At 40.3% G+C, this 22,790-nt stretch overlaps 1 protein-coding gene across 10 annotated transcripts in view; it reads right to left on the reverse strand.

Annotated features, from left to right (window-relative positions):
- ctnnd2b (catenin (cadherin-associated protein), delta 2b) overlaps positions 1–22,790 on the reverse strand; it is a 150,485-nt gene that overhangs the window by 52,464 nt on the left and 75,231 nt on the right. For 3 of the 10 annotated variants that reach the window (XM_075483767.1, XM_075483765.1, XM_075483772.1), the window contains 10 exons: positions 22,735–22,769; positions 19,863–19,979; positions 13,145–13,296; positions 12,743–12,916; positions 11,617–11,762; positions 10,434–10,684; positions 10,053–10,184; positions 5,201–5,444; positions 4,458–4,526; positions 2,471–2,527 (listed from right to left, as the gene is read on the reverse strand). In XM_075483767.1, coding sequence (XP_075339882.1) covers positions 2,471–2,527; positions 4,458–4,526; positions 5,201–5,444; positions 10,053–10,184; positions 10,434–10,684; positions 11,617–11,762; positions 12,743–12,916; positions 13,145–13,296; positions 19,863–19,979; positions 22,735–22,769 — 1,377 coding nt within the window. The remainder of the gene's footprint in view (positions 1–2,470; positions 2,528–4,457; positions 4,527–5,200; positions 5,445–10,052; positions 10,185–10,433; positions 10,685–11,616; positions 11,763–12,742; positions 12,917–13,144; positions 13,297–19,862; positions 19,980–22,734; positions 22,770–22,790) is intronic. The other 7 variants (XM_075483774.1, XM_075483769.1, XM_075483771.1 and 4 more) reach the window with 5 other exon arrangements.

Consider the following 22,790-nt stretch of genomic DNA (forward strand, 5'->3'; position numbering starts at 1 on the left):
CAGCTGCAGATGGTGACAATGACCCTATACCCTCTCATCTTTTCACTGTGCTGATGCAGACAACATCAGTGCAATAAGAAATGCTTTTTCATTTATGTCTTGTTTCCACTTACTGTAGTTAATTAGCCCATAGTTAATCTTTAAAAGTATCTTAAACCAGATTAATTAATTATTATCTTATTTCCAGGATGAGCGCAGCTTATGTAATGGTAATATCATGTCTATTTGATGATCATTAGCTAAAGTCATGTCTCAGCATGTTAGCTAATGATATGCTCCTGCTTTAGCAGAAAAGCATTTCCCTACCAGTACCATTAGTTAACACTGTGTCTCTGTCAGCGTTGTTAACTAATGTGTTTCAACCAGTACGGTTGGTTAACATTGTCTCTCTGCCATGACAGTTAGTTAATGCAATTTCCCTGCAACTGGTAGATTTAAATGTGTTATTTTATTTCTGATGGCATTTAATCAGAAAACAGCCAACGGCTAATATACAATGCTAATTTCATCACTACATATTTGCATTCTGCTTTGAATCAGCCTTTTATATCTGTTTGTGTCTCTCACATGGTATATTGTATATTGATATAGCCAAATTCCCAACAAAGATGCTCTCATTCACAATTTTCTCTGTTTCTTTTGTCAAAGGATGACAGATGGTCTAAAGGTGTGACTGATTAGCAGGCCATTACAACTAGGTGTTCACCTGTGGTCACTCTCAAAGCAATTTCAAAATGTTATTCGGCTTTGCTATGATCCATGCAGTGATTTTGGTTGCATTTACATGCACAATAATCTCCAAGAGATGAAAAAAAAAAAAGCAACAGAATGTTTGAAATGTTTTCTCACAAGTCCATAGCATCCTAATGCACCACGGGGGAAACAATGCACAGGTGCTGCTTTTCTCTGCCACGAGCAGAGTGGAGGGAAGTGTTCCAACAGCAGGTTGAAGCTGCAGTTATGCTCGCCGCACAGTGCAGTGAAGAAGTTTAGCTTCAGAAGTCACGCAGAAAGTACAACATGCGAATCTAATTACACAGTTTTAACATCGCTGTTTCGCTTTTAAGCAGTTTTTTTTTATGTTTTTGTGACATTTACCATTTTTGCGCGTTCTTGGGTCTTGATGGGTTGTACAGATGCCTGTAAAGATGGACCGGGGTCACACAATATTCTCTACAGCCTGTCCTGTTTTTTTAAATGCGCAAATGCACCCCTCGCCAGCGTGTGCCAGGTCACAAGAACTGAGGCATGCCCGAAGAGCAAAGACTACACCAAAGCTCCCGCAGCGCTACCTACCGTGAAATCAGTTTTGGCTTGATGCCGTGTTAGAGGGTGAACACGGCGAGCATAAACAATGTGTGAGACCTTGCGTTTGCAGAGTAGTAGCCTACTGCAGATGTCTGTCCTTAAAGTTGCTAGAGTTGGTTATAGTTTTGTCCATTTAATAAAAAAGAAAAGAAAAAAAAAGTCACCAGTGGGTTTGAAAAGTAACCAAACATGGCAACCAAACTGCCAAGTTAATAACACTGATGGTGTCAGTCTCTTTTTTTTTATGCCATAAAATCATCAACCAAAAAGGTATTTTTCACTGCTTGGAAAAAAAATGGATGTGTGGTCTGGGAGTGTGTGAATTCTGTGACTTTTATGGTCAATAAACCCGGGATTATTTGTCCATCTGATTAATCCAATTTCGTTGTGGTGGGCCCACATTGTTAACTGACACAGAGTTTCTTCAAGTCTCGCCAATGTATGCCAGTGTTGTTGGGTAGACGGTCACATAAGGCACATGTTGAACGTTTTGGACAAGTATTTGCCATCTGCTGGAGATGCAAAACATCAGTAGCGCTATGCCAAAAATTAAAAAAAAAAAAAATCTAATTTCGGCGCTGAAATCAAAATTGGGCAAGCCACATGAACACAGCCAACACAAGACAGGCCACGAAATCACCTGAACAGACAATGAAGACAAACGAATGACTGAATTAACCAACAAGTAGATACCGGTACATGGATGGAAGGATGGATGGATAGATGAAAAGCCAAAGGAGAGAATGAGGAATATTGACATTAATAAACAAATTAATAATTGTCTACAAATTACAAACAAACCAATCAATAATTGAATTACTGCTAGTTAGTTACTTAAATTTGTTGTCTGTCTTGAAGAGAAATCCCAGCTTCTTCCGTTGCATTTTCAGGTCAGAGGGAATGTACTTTAGATGCTGCAATGAACCCTGATCTACCCCTCAGTCTAGAATATAGTTAGAACTAAAAAATAGAAGTGATCCCTGTTTAATAAACGACTACATGGGTGACGATACAAATGTGAGATGTTGTCATGGTGCCTTTAACATTAACAACTGCATCAGATATTGGTGCAATATAAAGATGATGGAGAGATTCAGTGAATGAGACAAAGGTAAAATAGATAGACAAAATGTACATATGTATAAATAAATAGTTGGATTACTTTGTCATTCTTTGCTCGGCTTGATTTTGATTCCACACAAGGAATTCAGGGTCGTACCTATCGAAGGGGGACAGGCAGAGAGACACAAGAGAGAGGTATATGTTGGCTGTCTGGCATCAAATTATTCAATAATTGTCATAATAGTGATGATTAGTAAATAGAAAAATGTGTATCCACTAGACTCATCTTTCTCTCTTAACATTTAGTTAACAGGCAATGGTAGAAGAGGTGGGCAGGGTGAAGGACATGCACTCAGAGCGATTGGTGGGACGATGGCAGTATATGACAAGTAAAGAGAGGGTCTTAGCACAAAAGAAAAAAAGCCATTTTCTTGTTGCTTTTATAGACTAAACTGTACGTTTAGCTAGTGGTTGGTTTGGTTTTTAGGTGGCCTGTAAGTCAACGTAGCTGGCGAATGATGGCGTGGATGAAAAAAAAAACTCAGAGAGTGACGGAGAATAGTGTCTTCTATTCTTTTCATTCTACTGACTGGAAGTAGGTAACCAACTGTATCAAAGAAAAAAAAAAGAAAGAAAGAACATCAAGACTGGCAGTTGAGTAGCTCGCTAGTTAGCAAATGACTAGCCATGTTAAGCCTGTTATGTGTAGACTGGTTATAATTGGGTACGGTTAAATTTAGATATATTTTACAGGCTATACATATATCTTGTACAAATTTGGCATCTACTCTAATGTGTTGAATGCATTTTTGTTACTCACTTGAAAATATTTTAGAAAACAAAGCTACTATAAATACACACATTTCAGTTATTCAACCTATCCTATAACTTTAGAATGCATCCTATGATGCCATGAAATATATCTTGAATATATGAAGTACATGATAATCTAAGTAGTGCTACAGCTCAGTTTCACAAGAAAACGACACTGTCCAAAATACAGCAAGGCCACTATAAAGGTGTGAAAATTGTGACATGGTAGCATTTTATATCGCCTGCTGTTTTGTAAAGGGAAGCATTCCAGTAACGTGATGTGAACCAGTTAGCATGGCTAATATCAAAGCCAAACTATTTTTTTTAAGTCCCTAACCCTAACCGCATTTTTATTGATTTCTAACCCAAACCAACATTGACAGACAGAAACTAGAATATGGGGTAATATTGACTCGGACTTGGTTATGTTGTGTCACAGTCTGTGGTGGAAGTCCACTGTCAACTCCCCCCCACCACTCAAAAGCTATGTTGACATGTGGGCCAATCTCACAAACACTACATTTAAGAAAAGGTACAGTTTACTTCAGTCGGTGTTCATTTCGGCCAAGAAATGCACAGTTTATTTAAGATACGGAAATGTTGGCAAACACTCTTACTTCCAAGCTGATGTAATGAAATACTTAACATACTTGTGTCTAGCTTTTAAAGTTATTTAATTCAGTAGCTTGGGGTGTCACAGAAAATGTCAAGAAGTTAAAGAATATACAGAGAAGCACTGACAAAAAGTTGTTTTAGGTCTTGTTGAATGGGATTTGTTTACAAAGATAAAGATATAGAATCACATCAGAATGATCTTTTTGACATATTGATAATGTCCTAATGGATCGTGCTCTTACTGTATGGCTATGACCTTTGGAGGGACCCTCCCTTTAATGCAACAAGGAGAACAAGCTTCTGAGACAGCTACAAATGGTAATAGCACAGATGTTGAGTGTGCATGTGGTGAACATAAAGCAGAATGCCATGCATCGCAAGTCAGTTCCTTTAATGTAGCGGGGCAGATGTGCTGAAGCTACAAAAAGAGTGAGCAAACACACAATGTGAGCGCAATGTGCACAGAGAAATAACCACGTGGACGATGGGTGAAGGAAAGAGCGATGATAACAGCAGGGACAGGAGTCACCTGTCCCAATGACACAGGGACAATTCGGAGTTTCCGGTTGTTGAACTATGCAGCGATGAGCAATTCAGCAGAGTGACAGCCTCATTAGGAATATTGTATTTGGGGGGAAAAAAGTATAATAGCAGCTTACACCTGAGCTGAAACGTCACAAAGAGACACTTCATCTTCAATGAGGCTGTGTCTATCTTTGACAGGTGGTCTGTGAAGTCATTAGTCAGAAATAAAGAAGGCTAAGACAGAGAAAATTCAAAGACACATTTGGAATAGTGTTTCAAACTTGATTCAGCTGAAAAAAAGAGTGGGGGAAAAAAACAAAACAGCTTTTAAGCTGCCTTTGTGTGCATTTATCTTTTTTTTTTTCTTTGTCTGTCACTGCCTCTCTATCACACACCCACACTGGTACACGGAGCTGTGCTCCACTAAAAGCACACATGGGGCAGACTCTCCACATCCAATGTGTCGACCAGTTGCACAGAACGTGCATTTGAACAGTGTGAACAAGCCCCAACGACAGGCAAACTGGAGAGGACGGTGAAAGATGTGGCGTGATGTGCGTTTCATACTAAAGCCCAGATTCAGCCAGTTTCACTGGATCTGAATGTCAAATCCTGACATTTAACTTTTACTACAAACTGTTGTAGCAACACCTAGCTCTGGCACTGAATTTATGTTGGATAATATTTGAACGCAATGAGCATTAAAGCCTAATGTTCGCCAGGTAACACTTTCTGGTATATTTTCTTGAATAATCACATTTACTTTGGTGAATCTGGCCCTCAGTACGTTCAGTGAAAGTGGAAAGGGAGCAGAGCAAAGGGCTTCATCAACAAACCAGAACCCATAACTACACACAAATATCATGTTTGTTCTCACCTTGGGTCCTTCTGGATGCTGTCCACTGACGGAGACCGGCCTAGAGAAGCTTCGGGGGGAAGGGCGGGGCCTGACTTGCTATAGGGCGACTCGGTGGAGGGGCAGAACTGCAGAGTGCGGTACGGATTGGCGTAGTCAGCCACCCCGCCTCCTGTGGCAAAGCTGCCTCTCTGAAAGGTGGCGGTGGCGCTCTGACTTCCCGTTCGCTGCAAGGGGATTGGATCAACACCGGGAGAAGACGGGGCTAGAGTGGGAAGAGGAGTGTAGGGATAAAACAGATAGTTGAGGACCTCTTGGTACAACTGGTTCACCACTGGGGTTTGAGCCGCAGGATTTGAGTGGGCGGGGAGTGGAGGAAGAAGAAATCACAGCCAAACACGAGCCCCGACACGAGGGTGCGTATAAACAAGCAGGGGTAGCAGAAAGCAACAACATCAGCACCGATGGAACAAAGGGGAAAGATAAAAAAAAAACAAATGAATAAAAGCAAACTACAGAGACAACTTCAGCTGATCAGGTGGGGTAACTTCAGGAGAAAAAAGGTCAACTCACCAATTGATCTTATTTCTCAATTGTAAAATAAAATCACAGTAATTTAACTTAAACAGACAGAAGCAGACAAATTAAAGATAAGTGTTTAAAAAAAAAGGGGGTAAAATAAAAATGACACATATAAAACTTGGCAGGCTACTGTAAAAGGGCTCATCTATGATGACATATAAACATAGTTGCTCCAAAATACATTTGAAATAGGGTGAGCACAAGATAAAAAAAAAGAATTAAACTGTAATGCAATACACACTGTAAATAAACAATGGCCAGAGCTTCAGTGCCATTTTCTCTTTCTGGAGTCAGAAGTGACTTAATTTTCAGAAAGACCACCAGCTGATAAGGAGTGAATCTAACTAATGACACCTTAATGGATTATTGGAAATAAATTATTAACTTAGTATTTAGCTGTTATGCTGCAAATAAGTGGAACAAACTGCCAGTGGAGATTAAACTTTCACCAAATGTAGGCATTTTTAAATCCAGGTTAAAAACATTTGTTCATGCATGAAATCTGCACGGTATCTTTTAATTTATCTGGACTGTTGCTTATTTTTTAAATTCATTTAAATTATTTTAATTGTTTTTCTTTATATTCCTTTATGTATTTTTAATGGTTCTTCCACTCCCAGCTGCAATGCTTTTATTTTATATGAAGCACTTTGAATTGTTTTGTACATGAAATGTGCTATACAAATAAATTTGATTTGATTTGATTTGATGATTTAGCGGCAAATTCGGATGTTTTCAGAATGTAAATGAGAGTCAGTCCATAGCAGCCATCAGTGGTTCAACACTGTCTTAACCTTTTTTCAAGTGGAATTGTGTGAGGAACTTCAGTATCTTACCAGCAGCAGACAGCAGTCAGAGCACTCTCAGTTTGGACAATCAGGAAGAAATCTGATGGAAGAGCTAAGCTAACATCTGACACATTTTTGTAGGCAGCGGTTATGCGTAGCGTAACGCAACATTGAGCTGTAACGCAGAAGAGGACTGTAGCTACTGTACAATTCTTTAATCTTTATCGTGAAATTGCGACATTTTTAGCCGTAGACCAAATTACGCGTCACAATATTGAGTCATCAGAAGAATATCACAGAGGAACCTATTCTTTTTCTTTTTGGAATTAAACACATTTAAAACCTCATAACTTTAAATATGCTGACTTTTGTTGGACCGATCTTATTCACCTATTTGTTTTTTTTTGCTTTAGTAATGCATTTGCTGTTTACCATATTTCTCCTTTCTTTTTTCCACAAAGCAGGAGCTCGATCGGTTGCTCGAATCCTTTTATTAAGACACAAAAAAAAACTGCAAAACACAGAACTGTAAAGGCCCTTTGCATCATTGGTACAATGCCTTGTTTTGAGGGAAGCGAGCTGGTTCATTTCTTCGTGTGTAACAAAGTACAGGCACCTCAACAAGGCCTGAGCATCACCTGTTTGTTCCCGATTCTGTTCATCATGTTGAAACTAATTAAATTGACCTTAAAATGGCCAGGCAGCAACAGCAAAACTGCATTTGACAGATAATGTGGTGTTTCGCCGCTATCGTGACTTTCACTTGCAGGCACAGAAGTGTGGATGATTGAGCTCATTTGATCCGTCAAAGTGGCCTATCAGCGAGCTCCAGCATAACAAATACGACCTCAAATCCTTTAAATAATCTGTCTGAAACTCTATAGCTTGGAATGAAGCTCTTTGCGGCGCTGTAGCATTTGTCTCTCCCTCTGCATTTCTTTCCACAGCAACACCGATGCGACCAAACCGGAGGAACAGCATCAACAGCCTTTTAGGACACGGTTGATTTATGTTGATTGCAAAGCACCCAGGCTAACACCCATGGGATTAATTGAGATTAATTTTCAGTCTTGAAACTAATTAGTTAACAGACTGTGACTGAGAGACAAATTGCCATTGAGACCCCAATTGGATTTACCTACCTGATCTGGTAAATTGGGCTACACGATCAGATGGAACAAGAGAATCTCTTATGTGTATTAGCTTTGTATATACCACGACAACATTAAACAACAAATGTCTGAGTGGGACCGGGTGTATTTGTTTCTCCTCTTTTCATGCTGTTTGTCTTTTTTTTCTCCTCTTTTCTTCAACAGTATCCTGCGGTGACTTGTTCTTCTCACTTTCAATAGTGAAGGTTCAGGGTGTGATTTAGAAGACAATGCAGCTATTTATAGTTTTATTTTGTCCGATAGTCATCTTCGTGTCATTATTGCAGAGTGAGCGTTATAGCATGCCCAACAGATTTTCCTTAATTTGCCTTCTTCTTCCTTTTACCAAGGGCACCTTTGTAAATGGTTTATAATGCACAACTAATGCCTGGTAAGTCATTTATAAATTGCCATGTTATGAGAAAAAAAAAAAACTTTAGGTTAATGCAGTGACGTAGAACTGCAATTTCACTTAATTGGTTCAGTTCTAGTCTTTTATAAAAATCAGGCCTCTGTGCCCATAATCTATAAAACACTATTAAACAATCTCAAAATTTACATGTCCATGCTAAGCAAGGTTGCTGCACAATAAATGAACAATATCCTTTTATTGTGCTCAGTCCAGGCTGCTGTGAATCCAAAGCTTATCCAAGACCCAAGGAAAGAGTTTTAAAGTAAAAGGTGGGGATGGCGAAATCTGTCGTAGACCTGGCCGTGTGGAGAACCTACAAGTCAAAGATATCCCTCAAGGGGTTTTGCTCATGACGCAAGGAATCTTCACAGAGCAATTTGATTATCATTGTATCCTCAGTGAATTGTTCTTCTCACACTGCTTCTACAGTCACTGATGTGAAAGACGAGACAGACCGAGCCCTGAGGAGAGCCAGCAGTGGAAGAGAGACATTCTAATGGAAAGTCATTTACTCTCAACATCTGAGTCACCTATGTTGGAAAATCAGCAATGCAGTCTCCAAAATCTACATCAAGATTAAAATCAATAACCTATTCACTTGCTGAAACATGTGGCTGGGTATTATTAAAATGATAAGAAGTCAAAGAATAGATATATGACACGTGCACATCCCTTTGGTGTTTAAACAAAAAGATGTAATTGAGGCATCCTCTACTCCTACTCCTAGTCTGTTTTCTCACCATTTTAAAATGCCTTAAAATGCAACACCACCGATGACTGCTAGGAACTGATTCCAAAACATGCAAATGCTGCAGAAGGTTCACATTTTTTTCCATTAAATTGTATGTCGACTGTTGTTATGACGTCATTAGCTAGATCAGTGTATTGGTGGCCCTTCTGAAAATCTTTTCATCGCCAAATTAGATTTAGTCAGCATTAAAGTACCACTACTGCTCCTCTCTTTTGTATCTATGGTCATTTATGGCCACAACAAGACCAATGGCTTCAAACCAGGGCTTCAAAACACCAAGGGCTGTTTTGGTGGTTGCTTCACGGATATATTCTGCTGACTCCCATTCATTTAGCTCCCCTTTATGTAGGAAAAGCTATGATGGCCACAAAAACCACTGAAGCAGTCTAACATGGTAAAGGGCATGTAGAGGAACAAGCATAAGCACAGATCTTTAGGACATAAATTGCCCCTTTTATGCCCCTAAATACAATTCTCAATCCCATGCTATTCTAAACTAATGGAAATGAAATTATGATTGTCATCATATACATTTCTGCCACTAAACTGTCTAAACTACATTTGACACGGTGGACCTTTAAGCTGTGGCTTACAGTGGTATGCAAGAGTTGAATACCTCCGTTCTAAGTGATGTGTGTGTTTCTGTGCAGTACTGTGCGTTTGCAGTAAGTTTAGCCTGAATAAAATGGAAGTTTCACTTCGCACCAGTTTTGCTGCAGACAGTTGTGTTCGTAGTCACCCTGTTCTCAGCTGAAGAACGTTGAGCTTTGAGCCATTTCAGCTGGTGAAGTTTTGCTCTTCTGTATTAGTATTAATAGTATTAGTAGCTGTTTGCTTGGCACCCCATCTGAAATCCTTCCTGATTCCGAAAACGGAGACTGCAGAGACCAACTACCCAAAAGTAGTTCAAGCTAAACTAAATATAAACTCCAAGCCCAAGTTCTTGCTTTGTCAAAGCTGAGGTAACCGCTGTGGAAAGATTGGGTGCATTTCTTCTTCCTATCACTGCTACAGAGGACACTGAATAAATGTTATTTTATTTTGAGTTGTACTCGCTCTCAGAACTATAATAAAATTCATATGTGATAACGGTATTTTATGTCTATCAAGTGTTTATTCTGTGGTCAAACCCCCTTGTCTATGCCCCCAGTCTTGTTCTGTTAACCTCTGCCAACTGATGTCCTCTCACCTTGTCCTCTTAGGTTGGGTTTGGTGTAGACTCGGTCTTCGTAGATCGGGTCGATGTGGTGTTCGGGGGACTGAAGGGGCCGTAGTTCAGAGCCCAGGTGACTGTGCTGGCTACTGTAGGAACCTCTGGAGCCTGGAGAACATATAGTGATGGAGCTTAGATTTACTAATTCAGTTTATATGGAAATGTTCTCAATAAACAACAAATTAGACCACTTGTGTTACAAATACGAGCACACAATACATATGTTTTAATTATCGTAAAATAACACAATGATAGCAGGTGGATGTCAATGAGAAACTAAACAAACTGATTCCTAAAAGTAATTCCATGACATGACCAACAAGCACACAGAGAAAGTAGTAATGAAATAGTCTTGACCTCTACCTGCCAGGCTACCAGGCCTTTGCAGGGTTGCGTTGGCATAAAGCTCGTGGGAAATCTTGTAGCCGTCTGCTCCGATGTGATGCAGCATGCGCTTGGTGGGCGACAGTGTGGCGTAGCTTCCCACGACCGAGCTGAGCTGGTGGATGGGCGACGAGCTGTGGTTTCCCCCGGGAGAGGCAGCCATGGGAAGCGGAGAGGAGGAACCGGCAGCGCCTGATGCTACCATGTTGATGGGCGATGAGGTGCTGTGGGAGGGATGAAATGAAAGCATGAGAGGGCTCATTCCAAGAAATTATGCTTCAGTCAGAATGCAAATTATAGAAAAAATTGACTTAAAATATGATATTTAGCTGTGAAAATATGATATTTCATACACTGGGTGGCTCCGGAGGATTTTGATCAGGTATATCTGTTCGAAAGTAAAGACGACACTTACAAAAAACCTGTTTAAAAAGAGTCGAGAAAGCTCGACAGTCCTGCTTAAATGTAGATCGAGTCCTAAATGCAATTTGGTTTAGAAGCGATTTGTTTAAAGTCACGGGAAGATTATGATCTCAGTTAAACATTAATAAGAAAAACTCTTTCTGCACTTGCTCCACATTTTCAGCATTAACAAAAAAAAGTGTAAATCTTTCCCTTACCTTGCCAAAGTGCTGTGAGTTCCTAAACAACCACTGATTTCTGAATTTGGCCAAATATTGTGCTGCGAAGGCAGTTGACCCACAAAATACTTTCTGAAGTATCTCAGAAGTATTGCATATATATTCCATATGCATTTTCCCAGATATCCGCGCACCATATTTGGTATTTTTGGAAATTCTGGGACCTGTGCATGAAACTAAAATTAAATTCTGTGGGTTTGAACCACATTTGGCTACACAGTATGAGCTTGGAAAGATTGGCCCACCAACAGTCTGCTACAAAGTATCTGCTCTGGTGTGACTAATACCAGCAGAAGAATTTTGCTCCAACTAACTGAAACAGATTACCGGCCTGGATGTATCTTCTAAAGCCAGACGTGCAAAGTAATTTTCGAGTCATTGGTGTTATTCCACAACCATAATGATCTTCCTCAGATGTATTCTTTTGTGCCTTGGGGTTGGCATAATTCTCACCTAATCTGTTTCCTGTAACAGAGCCAAGGTAACTCAATCAGTCAGGCGGAGATCGAACCAACCTGTAAGATTTGGCGAGTCGGCTGGGTGACTGTTTGGGCGAGGACACTCTCTGTAGCGTGGCGTAGCTGGGCATGTCGGCAGAGGCTGATCCCAGGCGCTGCAGCTTGGTAGGGGATCCCACCGCCTGCAGAGGAGAGCTCACACGCTGTAATGCAGAGGATGATTTGCACCTCATTAGAAGGGGAGCGTCAGTTTAAAAATTCATCTTCTTTTTTCTATTCATGTCATTATTTTCAGAGAGATTAACAACTCCCCCTGGGGCAGGGAAACCAGAGAGCAGAAGCGCTAATCTCTGATAGGCTGCAGATGAAGAGCTGAGGGTTATCAGGCCAAACATGAAGGGATGACTATGAACTTTAAAAAACCAATGAACATGAAATGTTAACTGCGAGTAAAGATTAACTTCCATCAGAATTTTGAAGATGTTTTTTGGGTGTCATGGGGAAATAAGTTGAAATGATATTTTCTTGCAGTTGCAGAACTTAAGTTCATTTGGGTTTGCAAGTGTGGACGGAAGGAAACTGATGCTGTACTCTTGAAAAGTGATGTAAAAACTGTTTAGATTGAAAAAAATGAGAAACCTCTATGATTTAGTGTGTTCTTAAATGCTTAAATCGAACCCAACCCAGAAAACGAGTCACTCGCAGTGCAGAAAAAGTAGCAATAACAAGGAAAATCATCACCAAAAATGTCCACATGTAGTACTCGCTGCTGTTAGGTTTGAAAAAAGGCTCTGAAACATATGAATGGCAGCTTCTTCTCTTTGTTTAACGGGTGGCCAAATGGGCACCAAGTTCAGACAGTTAGTGTAGTTAAAGACATTTCTTTATAATATGGACTGTTTCATAACCAGCTGTTGAACTGAATGTAAAAAAAAATGTGTACAGGATGAGGACACTACTATTCTTTGCAAAATAGGAAACTACAGAGTTTATGGAGAAGCATTTCAACCCTTCAGGGGTGATTATTTGATTCTCAGGACATTATTAAGTGTATGAGACATGATACACTCAACACATGAAACCTCTAAATATTCTTTGGTTGTATCAGGTTTTTACCGGCTATAACACTGTGTGTGTCAGACAACAACTGAGGCAACACAGCAGCGTCTTCAGAGATTTGTACCTGTGCAGGCAAAGTGGCGCAGGAGTAATACATGGACGGTCCACCAGGTGTTGGTCCGCCCTCTGTTGGCATGTGGAAGGCGCTGCTGAGGGCCTGCTGGGCAAATGAGTCTCTCTGGGACTGAGAGGGCAAGTCTGTGCCCACTAACTGGGCAGTTGCACGACTGGATGTCACCTAGAGTAGAGAGTGGAAAATATTAGACCAGTGAGGGAAAGGGGGAGGGTGCAGATATATAAATATTGGCAGACACAGTGGACAATGGCAACAGAGAGGGGGGTGAGGAACAAACCTGAATGGGGACAGGTAAGAGAGGCATGAAGATGAGGAGAAAAGAGGACAAAGAAGTAGAGAGGAAAAGGAAGGTATGAGAAAATAAAATGACGATTAAAAAGAAACACGCACCTGATTGTAGCTATGAACTGCCCCTCCGACATGGCCGCTGCGGGCCGACACCGTTTCCCCAAGTGCCATCCCTTGATTACTATGGTAGCCAGCTGCTGCATAGGCATCCTGGCTGTTGAGCTGCAAAACGCTTTGGGACAGCAGTCCTTGTCCTGATGGGGAAAGAAAAAAAGAGGAGAAGATCTAAAATAGCATGAAAGGGAGATGAGCAACATCAAAGGATGCAATCTTCCAGCATCTCCTTTTCTAGTTTATGTTTTGTGAGAGCAACTCGTTCGACCGAGTTAAAACCATGACGTAAGTAATCTTCAGTGAGTGATGTTACTTGAGTAGAACTGGGCTCTTCTGGTTCAGAAATGTTGAGATGACATGTATCTGTTGTCTCCAGAAACATAAGGTGCCAACTTTTGTTCTTGTGATTGCGTTAGTGAGAGGAGTTGGACTTAGAGAGAATCCAACTCTTATATGCTTTCATTTCTGTCAAGCTACTTTAATATCACCACGTTCTTCTCCAACAGTCACTCTTCATGTAAAGAGTTTTTCTTTTCATGGCCTTGAAGGCGTTTTGTAACCCAGTTTACATCCCACGTGTTATACAATGTAATTCTTTTGTATGGGAAAAAGAGAGAATGTGATTGCAACCGGTATGAATGTCAGTTTGGAACAGAAACTAAACAAAGAGAGCAGAGAGAAAAAGCGGAAGGAAAGCTGAGGTCGAGTTAAATGAAATTCCTTGTCCTCCCGTTTTAAAACAGCCATTTGCTTTTATCCCGCTATGTTATTCCGGCCTCTGTCCTTTCCCGTCCTCTCATGCTCTGTGACCCTTATATCTCACTCTAATCCTGACCTGCATTAGAAAAGACACTTTGAAGGCTCTCTCACTGCCTCCCTTCATCTCATCCTGTCTCACCCTCTCCTGTCTAACTCTCTGTCTCCTCTCAACTTCTGGGTGAATTCAATCTTCACATCAGATTCCGTCCTCCTTATGAATAAGAGCACATGGGCTGTTTGCTCACGCAGGCCAAAATGACCTAAATTTACAGCTGAAGAATGGTCTCTGGTGGTCTTGAATTGAAAAAATGACATTCCTGATGGGTCTCAGGCTCATCTGCTTGTCTGCTAATGCCTCTGTAGTAATAGTTTATCAAACCGTACCACCTACTATCTTCTTTGGCAAGCTGCTGAGTGGATGAACCCTTTGTTTATCACAGTCTGCCACAGGTTAGCTTAAAACCTCTCTCTCGTGATCATAGTCTTGTAAATCATGGAATTGCAGATCGTGTGAAAATCCGCCTTCCTCCCGCGGAGGCAGCGAAGTCTCTAGATAATTACACATCTTCTACTCTTCCTCCGGCAAATAGAATAAGCAAGGATCAGTGATTGGCAGTTGCTCAACTCCCTCTCACTCAGAACATTTGCGCTTTCCGTTTCTACATGCATACAGTTATCCAAAGCAACCAAAGATTAACGCATCATACCTTATTTAGCCAATCACACTGAGCAGCCAGCCTCGGCCAACAAGTCATTTTAGATTGTTCAGGCTGCCTTTAAGCTTTTTTTTAATAGCTTTCCAAAAGAAAATATCATCAGTGATGCTTTCTCAATGTGGCTGATACATCTCCCCCATTCCACATCTTAACTGGCATACCCAAATTAGAATCATTTGGACATCTAAGCCACACTGACTACATCCAAAAACAAAGTTGGTAAGAAAGAAAGAAATGTAAATGTTACCACAGTTCAACTCAGTGAGGCCATTTAACTTAGCAAATACATTCAAACCCCAACCACATTATAAGGGTATGTTAGTCAGGGCTTGAGAAGCTGAATTTTGTGGGGTTTGGGTCTGACTAACATATCTACAAACATTTTAAAAGCCTAGTTTTGGTAGGACTAACAAAACCAGTTGTGTCCTTCCCAGGGCCAGGTTAATCAGCTTAGTGTAAAACTAGAGTCTAGTTTCTGAGTCCCTAACCAGAGGAAATATATGTGAATAGATGCTTCCTGTTTGTGTCAGCACCAAACATGTCCATGTTTTTTTTTGAAAGGTAAGAAAGGAGGGAATGGTAAACTAGTTAATGACAGTGTAGAGCAAACTGATGAGACAACAGAGTCGCACAAGCACATCTTCTGGCCTAATAGCCAAAGCACAACAGTATAAAATGCTTCACTGCTGATTTTAGATGCAGCCTCACTTTCCTAAAGTTTCTCAGGCATTTGTAGTTTTATTATTCAGACCATTTCATTTCCAGTGCCAAAAGGCCAAAATGCATAGACTGCTACACATGACGGCGCTCGCAAAGAAAAGAGAATGACAAAAAAAAATGGCCGAGCGCACTCTGTTCTGTGAAATGTAAACTTCATGCTCCTGGGTGTTCCAGTAAGTCTGAAGACAGGAGGGCAGGGGTTACTTGTACAACAGCCAAAACTCTCACACCTCTCTTTCTAAAGTGCTGTTTAATTTTTAATGCACCCTTGATTAATTCACTTTTGGCCATGATAGCACTGATGTGCCTACTATAGCTTTAATTACTGAGATAAAACCTTTATTTTTTTCACCCAAAATGTGACTTGAAACATTTGGTACCCCGGTGGCAGCAGTAATGCATACGTTCAGCAACTGTGCATACACGGAACAGCCACTGTACTGTTCCCTGCTGCTGCTCTTTGGCACTTTACTGCATTTGCCAGGTCCACAAAGTGTTATTTGAGAGCACAAATATTGAGTGCTAGGAATTTATGAGTTTTTGAGCTGTCCCCTGTCAACAGTGGCGGTTTCTTTCATCTTTGTTGATGTCACCTTTTTGCCAGCAGACGGAATCAAACCACAAAAGGCATGAGGGGGGAAAGAATTTTTGCTTGTTTGCGATTATTAAAAAAGCGGAATCTCAGTGCCAGCGGTTAGTATCCACTGCATGGGACAGTCAGCAGCTCACGGCCGGAGGAGCGACTCTGGATGACAGTGGGCTGAAAAGTCATTTTAAAAAACAGCCAATAACTCTGTATGGCCATATAGTTGGTGGTTGCGCATTATTAAAAATGTGATATGAAGTTAACAGTCCAGGCTGTGCCTATGTGCCTGGTATAGGCTCATCTTGGTTGAGTATTTGCATATATGCACTCACGTATAAAACACATCCCTGTTGGAGGGATCCGTGCTGCTGGGCTGTGTCACATGGATTCACACTCACACGAATATGCACACAAAGCCAAATGTGCGTGTTCAAAGCCTGGGGATGTTTGACGCTTTAGGTGTGTTTCATTGGGGTCGCGGAGCTTTTGGGCAATCAACAGTCCTCGTATAGCATTATCACTCGGATGGCAAACATGGAAGGTTTAACCAAATCCATCTGATGTGGGAAGGAAGAGGTGGAGGCATTTGTGTAATGAACAGTAATGGGGTGTCATAAGAAGACCTCCGTCTTTGCATTTTTAAATCTATGATATTCAGAATTGAATGAACACGCACATGCTAGGCTAACATCTGCCTTGTGACCTCGTGCGCGAGTAAGCAGCATATCCGTGGATACTCGACGCACGCAGTGGTGCACTTTCTGACTGGAATAGATTTGCTCCCGCTTGTTCATTCCCTTTTCTGTCACTAACTTGGACATAAAGTTGAGAGGCTTTTGTTTGAGGCAGGCTTCTCGATTGACACCTTTGAATATTTCATCACTTTTCTATTTCAGATACCCTTTTGAGACATGTCGATTCTGGAACACACGCACAGTCCCCAAAAGCTGCATGCAGAAAAATCAAAACCATAAAGATTAACATGAACACTGGCGAGCATCACCAGCATGAAGCAGCATGAAGCATGAGGATGCTCGCTGTACTCTGCTGCTGTGCTGCACTAATCTGCTCAGTAGCTAAAGCGAAGGCACGGATTCCACTGATGCCAACGTATGTGTGTGGCATGGGTCTGTGTGTATGTATATCCTCATTAGCGCTGTATGGGTGTCAAATACTTACACATGTTTGATGTGCTAAGTAGTGTGCATATGTTTGCGTTTGAGATAGAAGTGTTTAAGCAGCTTTTGCTCTTTTTTTTTTCCAACCACAATAAATAAATACCATTTGACTGAACAGGAGTAGGCAAAAACAAACTTTTTCCCCTTTGACGGCAAGCAGATTATGCTAATATCATTATACTAAAAATGGCGACTGTGGCCGAGTTCTTCAAGGGACTAAAATCAAAACAAAATCCTGTAAAATAGCCCATGTAATAATTGGTATTTAATAACTACATGCAAGACATTGTGTTGTAATACTGTCTTGTTAAAGATACACATGCAAGACTATAGTTAACATGAAAATTAGTTTCTTGTATTGCAGATTTGAATTTTTAGTCGTCGCATGTTAATCTACGGAAGCCGAGAACAACCATGAATTTTTTTTTTTTTTTTATGCACTGTTATCTAGTGATAAAAAAAAAATCCATGGCGGTTCTCGAATGTGAATCTACATTTTTTTTTTAAACCAGTTTCAAATGTCAGGATACTACATCTGAACATAAAACTTGTTTTTTTCTAATTTCAGTTAACTTAAATTAGTTGGCAAAGTCAACATTTCTGACAACTTATTACAGCTCAGTTTACCAACATCTTAATTAACCCAAACAAATTTAGTCATATTTTCTAACATAACCATGCGGGAAATATCAACAGTTTTAACTTAATGTTAAAGAGAGATGTGTTAATGAAGATTCTCAGTCATCCAGGTCGTGGTAATAATAAGAGGCAACTGTATGTGTTAAAGAGATGCTTTTAGTGTGAGGGCTAACACGGAGCTAACACAGTGCTAACCGAGGTTTGTTGGGAGTGTAAACTTCATCAACAAAGAGCAAGACAGAGCTGCTAACGCTAGCATGATAGCATCCATACAAGCTTCCAAACAATGGTCTAAAACAAAAACGACATGACAGATTTATTAGAAGTGTAACTACACAAACTGATATAACCTACCTTATGAGGTGCTTATTTGCTTGCGTCATACTGGAGATACTTCCTAGCATGTCAGTTTTCAACTTGCAAGCAAGAAAAGTCCAAGACCAGAATTTTTTTACGAAAGTAAATACCAAGTAAAAACTGAAGTCTCTCTTCAGTGATGGTAAATGAAATGCTGTACTTTAATTAATACAGCACTGTTGTGCACAACATCCAACTCCCACTCAACACAGATACACTTTGTTCAACCCACATGTTTTTAGTAGCCGGTAAAACTGATATTGTTGCTAAAGAAATGTTGCTAACATTTGTTCCTATTTCTTTGTGTGTTTCTATTTGTGAGAGTAGAAGTGGGACAACAATTCAAACATCCATCTTAAATTTGCTAATAACCAGAGTGCTTGTGAGCAATAAACAATTGAACTGTTCAAATCTATCCCATACGATACGGATGCGGCTTGTCTCCTGTTGACAGTAAGTCAGCAATCTGGACACCCTAAAGCTAGTACCTCATGACAGAGCAAACAAATATTTCATCCATTCCTTATATAAACTTATTTTTCTTTTTCTCCCACTCTCCTGTTGTTCTCTTGTTGCATTCATAGTACCATCTGTGTCTGGCCTGTATATTCATTCTTTTTCTTTTTTCGTTTCCTGAGACTGGTCAGGTGATTGGTTACATAAATGTTATATGAACATTAAAGAAATAAAAAAAATACTGTTTCTAGTTTTGCCAAACGTGTGAGTGCTGATGCATGACACTGTGAGTGTTGAATAGTTGGTACAGCACGCGAGCCTATACACCCGTCTGTGTTTCTCTGTTCCTCAGTGTGTGGTTGGGTTCTGTGCATCCTGTCTCTATGCAAACGGCCCTGGCTTCATGTGCCTGTGCGGTGTACAGTAGTTGCAAGTTTGTGGGAGTGCCTCCTCTCTCTGCACTGTGAACAGCAGGCCAGCTGACATCTCAGCAAGGATGGATTAACATATCAGACTACTGGCACAACTCTGCATGTCTGCTGACAGCTACCTCTCTCCCCTGGGGTCGAATCTAGCAAAGGAACGGGTATCATCTCCTGGACTGAAAGCAAAAAGATCAGAGTAGAGCAAGGAGGCACATGGAGGGGTTTGGGATCTCTGTGAGAATTCTCTCTGACAACAACTTTGCGCTCTGGATTTAAAACAAGAAAGAAACAGAATGGGAAATGTGATTAAGAAAAAGAGTAAGGTATTTTTTGGATTCCCACTGATTCATAGCGTCACTGCATTTCATCAATTTCACAGAAAGCAATGGAATCTCACGAAAGACAGCATATTGTTGGACCTTTAGATGGTGACATGCTTGTGCAAATCAGTCATTGAGTACATAATGTGATCTTCTGGGCTTGTTCAAAAACGACCCATAGTGCTATGTCAAGCCTCACCATGGAGGCCGTCACTGGGAACTGCCCTTTATTTGTAAATAAGATAATCATCCAAGGCAGGAATAACCATTTATGCTGCTTTTGAGTGCACGTTCCTCTTCCGAGCTATTACTCATAACTGTCTTATGAAAAGTACTAGGAGAACTACAGACGGGTGAAAATAAAGTATATTCTGTCTTTTGGTGATTTGATGGTGAAGGTTGAGTGCTGTCTTATTGGTCAGTCCAAAGTCCACTAAATAATCATCATACTCATTGACCCCTCGAAAATACAATAATTGTTCTATAATTTTCGCATCACTTTAAGAAAACGAAAAAAACTAGACTTTTTCACTCAAAACATTCATCTTACTGTCCCCTGTAGAAGTGTCCTGCGAGTCCAAGATGCCCGATTCCTGGAGCGATCGAATGCATGAGTCCACCAGCTCCAGGCCTGTCGTCAGCTCCTCCTCTATGTCCTTCTGTCCATCTTTATGTTCATAAAAAAAGAGGAAACGTGAGTGGAAACAAAGACACTGTTTACAATTTAGAGTGTCATTCAATTATCATTAATTATTATGCCGCCTACATAAACTTCCTCCATGTCTCTACTCTGCAGCATGAGAGTAAGACAAGGCCTCCGAAAGACCACATACATTTGCCACCACCGACTCTAATTTTTCTACCCAATGTTCATTCTTTGGCTTTGAGAACCTATTTATCACACAGTCCTCCAATCTGAACGGCCACATAGGTTGTTTGCACTGGATATTCTCAGATGATTTTAACTTCTAGTGAGCTCCAACAACTTGGCCAGGTGAAGAAAGATCAGGGTTCGGGTTACGATAGTCATTACAACAATAGCTACACTGCTAAGTTTATAGTTAATAACCATTGTCATGGTAATAACTCCGACGATCCATCTTCCTCAACCTCTGAATTGTTGACTGTTGCTCTTTAACACTATTTAATTCTCCCCTTTTCTCCCACCATAATTACTTCAATCACTAGGAGGTGCTGTCACATCGAAAACAATTTGTGGGTAATAATCTGTTTGGAAAAAAAGAACCTATGGGGTCCAATCTCAGGAGATTATAGTGCCTTGGTCTCCCAGATCGTGGCAGAAGATTAAAAAAAAAAGATTTATTGAATGATTATATTGAATCTCTATGGGTTTATTGTTTTAGTTTAGAAGAGATTGACAAGGGTTGTTGCCGTGAGGTTAGGGACGGTGCCTTATAATTCACATCCTGGGAAGCAAATGATGAAAACCTCATGAATTTGTAATCTAATTAGGATGTATGCTAAATTACCTCAACAAAGCCAAACTGGTGCTCAAAGTAACAAGCTCACGGGACTTTTGGTGATTGTGACTATAGACAGATATACCACCTAACATCGGAATCAGACACTATTTAGCTTATTGACTGTATTCGGCCTGTTTGCAAAAAAGATAACATCTTGGGTATGTTTCGTTTATTTTCATTTGATACTGTTGGATCCAAAATAAAAGTTTTGCAGGGCCATGTAAATCCTGAAAAGTCATTGGGTTGGCATTGGTTTAACAGGCTTAAAAGTCTTGAAAAAAAATAATATATAGAACTGCTTTTAAAAGCAAAAGGATCTTTTTAGGTGAAAGGTTATAATGAGGGTTTTGCTGATGCATTATTGATATTTGTGTCCATTCAAAGAAGCACAATGAGAGGCAGAAATGGTTTGAAACCATTCATATATTTTTTTACTGGTAAAATTAAGGGCAAAAACAACTGAATCAACTGTAGGGCATCAGCTGATAACATCAGTATAAGCCCAAAAATGTAACAATCAGCAAATCCCTGATTAAGACTTATATTACAAGCTGCATTTTCAAAATACGTAAATGGACACATGAAAAAAGAAGTGGAAAATTGCCAAAGTAAAACGTTTGAATATATATAAGTATCGCAAATATAATTATGTACTTGAAAACAGCATTTAAGTAATACACTTAGAAACTGTCCAAGACCGTTCAAACCACCTGACTCAGTGGCAGCGCATTCCCTAATTAAAATCCAGTTAAACCCCATTGTTAGAAGTTTAACATCGATTCTCACTCAGCTGCTCATTAGTTAGTTACTAAAGAAGTGGCCTGTACTCGCGTCTCATCACCAAGCAGTATGCAAGGGTAAACTAGAGGTCAAGGTAAAAACTTAACTGATAATCCAGCAACAAATCTTGTGGGATTTAGGTCCACTTTGTACTTAGATACCAGCAGTTTGCCTGTCAGACGGACAACATGCCCAGTGTCTTCCAGTTAGAGAGGGCTGCCAAGGAGGATAAAAGCTTACAAATGAGTCTTAGGAGCAACATTAATCTCCTACGGAGATGGGGAGAGAAACGGTAATAGTTGTGGCCTTAGTGAGAGGATTTAGGAGGCCTGTTTTATTGACTTGGACTGATGCGATTGGAGACTGATGATGCCGATGCTGCTGATAAAACAATACCAGAGCTGACTGTGACGTTGCTTCGGATTTACTCTCAACCTCGCACAGAAAAGCCAGAAGTAATATTTTTTGTCTCACAAGCAATTGGTTTTTATCGATATGTGAGTGATGATGAGATCAAGAAGTCTGACCGGAGTGAGGAAGGGTTTTCCTGTTAAATAAATTCAGCCTTCCTGGCGGTCGACTTAGAGCGCAGCGGTATGGACAGCGAAAGCAGACACTGAAAGCCTTCACCACAAAACCTCTGGGTTTAGTTGGGCTCGCCACCTCTTTGTTGGCAGAGGTCACGAACCTACTCATCAATCTACTCTCAACACATGTCTGACAAAGAAGCAGAGAAAGTGGCCGAAGTGTCATGCATAGCTGGTGTCTTTTCAATGAAAATGCTGTCAGAGAGGTTGTCAAGCCTGGAGAGCAGTTTAAATTTGACTTCTAAATGATCTAAAGGCTCATTGATTCTTGTTGTCCTTTAAGAAAAAAAAAAAAATCCCCATCTGGACAAATGCTGACAATTATTCGAAAAACTTTCAACCCCTTTTCAGCTTTCACAATGGACCACAAAGAGAATTTGTGAGACGAGAGGCTTTTGTGTGAACAAACACGTTTTACTTGAGTTTAAATATGGGGAATGAGTTTGTTTGTTTTCATTTCAACTCTAGTAGCAACCATTCCATCAGTGAATTGAAAGTATAAAATTAAACATGCTAACAATGTTACAAGGACAATTGAGGGAAGCAGAAGAGTATTTGATGGGAAAGTTACCTTGGTTGTTCCAGCGAAACTTCTCATCTGCTGAGCTGCAACAGACAAACAACAAG

Source organism: Odontesthes bonariensis, chromosome 14 (assembly GCF_027942865.1).
Source record: "Odontesthes bonariensis isolate fOdoBon6 chromosome 14, fOdoBon6.hap1, whole genome shotgun sequence".
Taxonomy (NCBI): Eukaryota; Metazoa; Chordata; class Actinopteri; order Atheriniformes; family Atherinopsidae; genus Odontesthes; species Odontesthes bonariensis.